Here is a 7,624-nt window from a genome sequence, read left to right on the forward strand (position 1 = left end):
GAGGTACAGTCCATCCTCCAGGCCACCCTTGGATATGGCACACACTGTGGACTGACCCTTCAACACCACCTGTGGGGCCTCATGCCTGTGCTCCTGGGGCCCAGGCTGGGACAAAACAATGGGTATGGCCGGGCGCGGTGGCTCACGCCTGTAATCCCAGCACTTTGGGAGGCCGAGGCAGGCGGATCAAGAGGTCAGGAGATCTAGACCACGGTGAAACCCCGTCTCTATTAAAAATACAGAAAAATTAGCCGGGCGTGTTGGCGGGCGCCTGTAGTCCCAGCTACTCAGGAGGCTAAGGCAGGAGAATGGCGTGAACCCGGGAGGCGGAGCTTGCAGTGAGCTGAGATTGCGCCACTGCACTCCAGCCTGGGCGACAGAGCAAGACTCCGTCTCAAAAAAAAAAAAAAAATGGGCACAGCCAGGCGTGGTGGCTCACGCCTGTAATCCCAGCACTTTGGGAGGCTGAGGAGGGCAGATCATGAGGTCAAGAGATCGAGACCATCCTGGCCAACATGGTGAAACACCATCTCTACTAAAAATATGAAAATTAGCTGGGTGTGGTGGTGCATGCCTGTAGTCCCACCTGTTCGGGAGGCTGAGGCAGGGGAATTGCTTGAACCCAGGAGGCAGAGGTTTGCAGTGAGCCAAGATTGTGCCACTATACTCCAACCTGGCAACAGAGCGAGACTCCATCTCAAAACAGCAACAACAACAACAAAAACAATGGGTACTGTGCCCTGGTGTCTGGAATGAATGAATAAGTGCACTGCTGCCTGGCCAAAGGAAGTCAGCTGCAGGAGCAAGGGAAGGCTGGCTGGCTGTGGTCAGAGACCCCTGCTCTGGGCCTGGGCCCGGACACTAGTTACAGAGGAGAATGCCCCCACCCCTCTCCATGCCATCCAGTGCTCTAGCCCAGGCCTACTACTCTTGGGTAAAGCAACCATCACATGTCAGGAGGCCTCCGCCACTGGGATGATGTTACAGTCTATTTTGAGGGTCACACTGGAGCATCTGTTGGCCTAGCCAGCCACACCCTCCATGTGTCATCGCTAAGAGCCAGGGACACCCACAGGTCCATGAACTCTGTCTGTGGACATTGCTCCTCCCCAGGGACCCTCAGCTTCAGGCCCTCCTTCGCTTCCTAGAAAGACGGACCTGGATGCCCCTTATCTCCTGGCACCGCTGGCAGTGCTCTGATGTCTCCTCACCCCACCAGACCCGCTCCCCGAGTTCACAGCTCTGGTGACTCGGCAAAATGCAGCTGAAGCCCATCAGTCTGTGCCAAGCTCTTAGCTCAAACACAGTCCCTCCTGCTCCACAGTGCTCTCTTATACTTGAGGAGTGCCCAGAAAGCCTAGCACCCAGACGTCAAGCTAGTTACCCATTAGACTTAGAGGTCTAACAGGTCTCGCCTGCTGGGAAACTCCTACTCATCCCTCGCAACTGTTCCCAGGCTCTGCCTCCTCTTGCAGACTTTCAGTCCACTCTCTACTGAATGGGCCACAGGCTTCCTGAGGACAAAGCTGATCTGTGCTGGCTTTACCTCTGTTCTCCCTACACCTAGTATAGGACCTAGCACATAGTGGGTATATATAAATATTCTGTGAAACCTTGACATGAAACTTTCCTTATTAGGCTAGCTTAGTGTGTTCTTCTCCAAAAGATATTGTCAAAACAAAGGACGTTCTGGAGAACAATGACACTAACAACTGGGTTTATAAATACCTTTTACAAAGGAAGGGTACTCAAATCTACAGAAAAGCAAGTTTACAGATTAAAAGGAACAGTAAGTTGATCAAGCCTGGCCCACAGCATGTCACAATTCTCTGGCCCCACACAGCACCATGCACCTTTCAGCTCTGTCCCCTAACATTGCAGTCTGGTAGGAATCCAACAGAATATTCCTTCACTCTACCCAGGGAAGGAAGGCAATAGCTACAATGGGGAAAGGCAGCAGCAGCATGAACATGTATGCCTAGGATCAGGCGCGGACATCTGATTCAGGCTACTCCACTGCACACCCTAAGCCCTGCAGCCAGGGTAGGACACCAAACATCCCAGGGACTCAGGGCTCACTCACAAAACAGGAATGTACATGATCATCTGCTCTAGCCACTTGCCAGAGATGCTATGAGGATCAAACTAGATAACACAGGAAAGCTAGACAACCAGTTAATGCTTGGGTCATGGACTAAACCAGGATCAAAAACACACCTCCAAAATCCATGGGACGCTGGCCATGGTGGCTCATGCCTGCAATCCCAGTGCTTTGGATCACTTTGAGGCAGGAGGATCACCTGAGGCTAGGAGTTGGAGACCAGCCTGGGCAACACAGCAAGATCCCATCTCTACAAAACAGTTTTAAAAAAAATTTATATATCAGCCGGGCACGGTGGCTCATGCCTGTAATCCCAGCACTTTGTGCGGCTGAGGTGGAAGAAACACTTGAGCCCAGTAATTCAAGACCAGCCTAGGAAACATTGTAAGACCCCATCTCTACAAAAAATAAGAAAAGGAGCCAAGCATGATGGTACACGCCTATAGTCCCAGCTACTCAGGAAGCTGAGGCGGAAGGATTGACTGAGCCCAGGAAGTTGAGGCGGCAGTGAGCTGTGATGCTATTGCACTCCAGCCTAAGCAACAGAGCGAGACCCTGTCTCAAAAAAAAAAAAAAAAAATCTACAGAAAACGGGAAATGAGCCAGTTGATGTCTGCCTGCCCTGTGTAACTGCCTTTGGCCTCCTCAAAACCACACCTGGCCCATACTAACGTGACTGCATCCCAGCCATGAGAAGGCTTTCAGGGATTCCGTAAAGAGACCATGAGGAGCTATTCATACTCTTGCCATCTGACAGTGGTCAACTGAAACAGGCTACCACAGGCATACATGACCTGAGACCTTTCTAAAACTGATGTTTCCTTGCTGGGCATCGTGGCTCATGCCTGTAATCCTAGCACTTTGGGAGACTGACGCAGGCGAATCACTTGAGGTCAGGAGTTTGAAACCAGACTGGCCAACATGGCAAAACCCCGTCTCTACTAAACATACAAAAATTAGCCAGGCGTGGTGGCGTATGCCTGTAATCCCAGCTACTCAGGAGGCTGAGGCATGAACCCAGAAAGTAGAGGTTGCAGTGAGCTGAGATTGAGTCACTGCCCTCCAGCCTGGGTGATAAGGCAGACTGCGTGGCAAATAAATTAATTAATTAATTAACATCTGATGTTTCCAGATCAGCTCAACAGCTATGCTTACCACATGTAAAATGCTGGGAACAGATGCCCACCTTTCTTTAGACTTCCAGTCAACACCTATAGTTCACCAATCTAACATGACACAGGGCCTTTCCCAGCAAGACTGACTAAAACTGAAATGTTAAAAGCCAGTTGAAAGAATCCAGATCTCCAACATAACCAGACCTCATCTCTCAAAAAATACAAAAAGAAAAAAAGAATCCAGGTCTCTAAGTATAAACACTTCCCTTCTGAAGTTGGTCTCTGCTCTCTAGCTAGATAACTAATTCAACTTATCTATGATAAAGACTAGGAGAAAACAATCCATTTTCTTCTCTACAAGTTTAAGAAGTGCACCTCAGTTTCTCTGGCAGTATGAGACTCTAGCACCACCATTTCAGTCAACATTATTTTTGAGGTGCTTGTTTTAAGGGACTATTCTCATTCACACTAGTTCAAACACGCTAAATACATGTGCTTCTATCAGATGGTGGAAGGGGAAAATAGGAGCTTTGAAGCCCTCCTATAAATTTAACTTTCCTAGCTGTAAATGCACTAGATGGGGATAAAAATGAAAGACAGCGGAGTACAGTAGCTCATGCCTATTGTCCCAGCAGTTTGAGACACCAAGGTGGGAGGGATCATTCGAGCCCAGGAGTTTGAGACCAGCCTGGGCAACACAGGAAGACCGCATCTCTACAAATAATTTTTAAAGTTAGGCTGGGTGTGGTGGCCCACACCTGTAATCTCAGCACTTTGGGAGGCCGAGGCAGGCGGATCACCTGAGGTCAGGAGTTTGAGACCAGCCTGACCAACAGGGAGAAACTCCATCTCTACTAAAAATACAAAATTAGTCAGGCGTGGTGGCACATGCCTGTAAGCCCAGCTACTCAGGAGGCTGAGGCAGGAGAATCACTTGAATCCAGGAGGCAAAGGTTGCGGTGAGCTGAGATCGCGCCATTGCACTCCAGCCTGGGCAACAGGAGCGAAACTCCGTCTCAAGAAAAAAAAAAAAAAATTAGCTAGGCGTGGTGGCATGCACCTGTATTCCCAGCTACTCAGGAGGCTGAGGTGGGAGGATAACTTGAGCCCAGAAGGTCGAAGCTGCAGTGCGCTGTGATCTTGCCACTGCACTCCAGCCTGGGAGACAGAGCAACACCCCATCTTGTTTAAAAAAAAAAAAAGAGAGAGAAAGATGCAGTAGCTTCCCATGATCAGAATTTCAGAGGCATAGAATTCTGGAGTTCAGGCAGCTTAGATACTGGCCTGGATCCCCACAGTGCAGATCAGGAGACTGAAGCTCCAACATCCACCCAAGACCACAGAGACCTCACAGGCAGAGAAGTTACATCACTGAGGAAGCAGACGAGGCTCTGACTCTGGCAGTGTTACCCCCAGCCTAGTCCCTTGGTCAAGCATTTTGCATGCACCACAAAGGGGACAGTCCCTAGGGGAAAGAAGTTCTCAATGTCTGAGAACACACTCTCAGCATTGGCGTGGTCACCAGAGGGGTTGGCAAACTTCAGACACCAAACCTAAAGTCTGATGAGGAAAACCTTTCCAAGACAGCTGCAGTCATGTTATTTCCTAACTTAAACACCTGCTTCGTCACAATCACTGGGAAAAAAAGGGAGACTGGGAGAAAGAAGAAAAAGAAAAAGAAAAAGAAAAATTGCCGGGCGCGGTGGCTCAAGCCTGTAATCCCAGCACTTTGGGAGGCCGAGACGGGCGGATCACGAGGTCAGGAGATCGAGACCATCCTGGCGAACACGGTGAAACCCTGTCTCTACTAAAAAATACAAAACAACTAGCCGGGCGAGGTGGCGGGCGCCTGTGGTCCCAGCTACTCGGGAGGCTGAGGCAGGAGAATGGCGTGAACCCGGGAGGCGGAGCTTGCAGTGAGCTGAGATCTGGCCACTGCACTCCAGCCTGGGCGACAGAGCGAGACTGCGTCTCAAAAAAAAAAAATAAAAGAAAAAGAAAAATTAAGTATCTCCCTTATGATTTCCTGTGTCTGCTTGGATCATCCTAAAACAGGGAGTCTCCCTAATGCTAATGCTGACTTTTTTTTGTTTGGTTTTGGGACGGAGTCTCGCTCTGTTGCCCAGGCTGGAGTGCAGTGGCATAATCTCAGCTCACTACAACCTCCGCCTCCCGTGTTCAAGTGATTCTCATGCCTCAGCCTCCGAAGTAGATGGGATTACAGGTGCACGCCACCACACCCAGCTAATTTTTGAATTCTTTTTGTAGAGATGGGATTTTACCATGTTGCCCAGGCTAATCTTGAACTCCTGATCTCAAGTGATCTGCCCGCCTCGGCCTTCCAAAGTGCTGGGATTACAGGTATGCCAGCTAATTTTTTTGTATTTTTAGTAGAGACAGGGTTTCACCATGTTTTCCAGGCTGATCTCCAATTCCTGACCTCAGGTGATCTGCCCGTCTTAGCCTCCCAAAGTGTTGCGATTACAGGCGTGAGCCACCGCGCCGGGCTCCTAATGCTGACTTTAATGAGGACCTTCCTAAAGCTGATCCAACTAGTAGTGTTCAAGTCCTTGGACTGAAAAACAAGTTTATGAGCAGCAAGGTCACCTGATTCTGACCATGTGTATGCTGTTTACACTGAGATGACAGGTCAGTGGCCACAACAGCTTTCATGAATGCTGCAAAGACTCTATTATCTCTTTGAAGGCTACCAGGGCCTCTACATGACTAAATGCCATAAAAAAGAACCTCATGAATACAGTAAGAATGTGAAAGGAAGGAAGTCATGAAAACACCACATGCTCATGAGGAAAACCCCATTTTGGACACTAAATTTTTAAAGTAAACTTGTTACTTGTTTGCCTAACTTTCTAGGTATCAAATTACATCATCACTAAAAAGAATCCCCTGCTTTACCCCCAACACACCCACTAGCCATCAAGATCTGCTGCTTCGACCAGACGGTGTTCACAGTCAGGAAACAGTGGCAGCTCAGACCCATGCGGCTCACCAGCTCACATCAGCAAGTGCCAGCCAAGGGACCTCAACTCTGACCACAGGGATCAGCTCGGGTTCAGGAAAAGAGGGTGGTCATAAACGGCTTACCCATCTCTTCCTTTGCTGACAATCTTCACTTCAAAGTAATAAATGCCACAGGCAGCAGGTATGGGGTGGGTGGCACGCACCGAGGCCGCATCTTTGTGATTTTTGCCATGACCTAACAGGGGAGAGCAAGGAAGAAATTTCAGCAGAAGGAAATGCAAATGGAAGCCTCATTTTTCTCTGCAATTCCTCCATGGCAACTCCACTCCTCTGTGGCCAAAGGAAGCGCTTACACAGTCCAAGGAATCATTAGACAACTGAGTAAACACTTAAACCTTCCACCTGTGCCTCACCTCCTCCTGAAAACAGCAGTCCTGCCTGAGACACTGCCCATACAAACAAAACAAGGGTACAGGCAATGTGAGAGATACCCAAATGCTGCTGGCAGCCTCTCTAGAACCCAGGCAGCCCACCCGGGGAAGCCAGGGGAAGGAGGAGGCCGACCTGTAAGACACCCCCCAAACTCTAGCACGGATCCCCAGGCCCAGTCTAGGTGCCTGGCAGGTGGGCAAGCCCATGAGTCTCAGGCTAATGGTAGGGAAATGACCACTCCTTTCTTCTAAGCAGTGGTGAAGGGTCCCGCTGGAGTTGGAGCCTGCCTAGGACAAGCAGGGAGGTCCTGGAGTGGAAGGTCCGGCCCAGCACTGGGTTTGGACACCTGTTGCGGTTCTCTTGACGGCAGATGTCTCAGGACAGAGAACAGTCAACCCTCGGCCTGGTCAGCCTCACCACCCTGGACATCCTGAAAGGGCCAAGGCCTAACTTGGAGCACCTAGGTAGGCAAAGGAGGTGATGGGGCGGGGGCCTGGCCGCAGAGCCACCCCACGGACGCTCTAGCCTTGATTCCCCGCAGCCTGACGGGCCGATACCTTTGTAGTGGACGCGGAGGTTGCCCTGGGAGAGACCAATGTAGTTGTATTTGTCCTTGGGGCTCCAGGAGCGCGGCAGTGGAGTCTCTTGCTGGTTGACCGCGGGATACAGGCGCTGCAAGCGCCGGCTCAGCTCCTGCTCCCCGGGAGACGGCAGCCCGGCCCCAGCGCCCCCGCCGGAGGAGTCCCCAGCCTGCGGGTTCCCAGCTCCCGGGTCTGCCGTCGCTGCCGCCATCTTGGAGGGAGCTGCTATTGTGTCACTGGGGGCGGGGAGGAGCGGGACCAGATCCGCCACGCTCAGCCAATGGCCCGTGAGCCTCCCTGGGCCGCAGGGAAACCGAGTCCGAGTCCGGCACCTCTCTTTGGATACTGACACGCCTTCGCCACATTTCGAACTCCATACCCCACAATGCAGAGCTCTCGAGAGGCGGAGCAAC

General features: G+C 51.0%; 1 protein-coding gene across 2 annotated transcripts in view; it reads right to left on the reverse strand.

Moving 5' to 3' along the window:
* Nucleotides 1–7,532, reverse strand: part of RANBP10 (RAN binding protein 10) — an 86,577-nt gene extending 79,045 nt beyond the window's left edge. Inside the window, exons 1-2 of one of the 2 annotated variants that reach the window (XM_010355087.2) lie at nt 7,188–7,532; nt 6,322–6,433 (exon numbers count right to left, since the gene is read on the reverse strand). In XM_010355087.2, coding sequence (XP_010353389.1) covers nt 6,322–6,433; nt 7,188–7,422 — 347 coding nt within the window. In that variant the 5' untranslated portion in view covers nt 7,423–7,532. The remainder of the gene's footprint in view (nt 1–6,321; nt 6,434–7,187) is intronic. The other variant, XM_030924619.1, reaches the window with a different exon arrangement.
* Nucleotides 7,533–7,624: the final 92 nt, after the last annotated feature.

Source organism: Rhinopithecus roxellana, chromosome 20 (assembly GCF_007565055.1).
Source record: "Rhinopithecus roxellana isolate Shanxi Qingling chromosome 20, ASM756505v1, whole genome shotgun sequence".
Lineage (NCBI taxonomy): Eukaryota > Metazoa > Chordata > Mammalia > Primates > Cercopithecidae > Rhinopithecus > Rhinopithecus roxellana.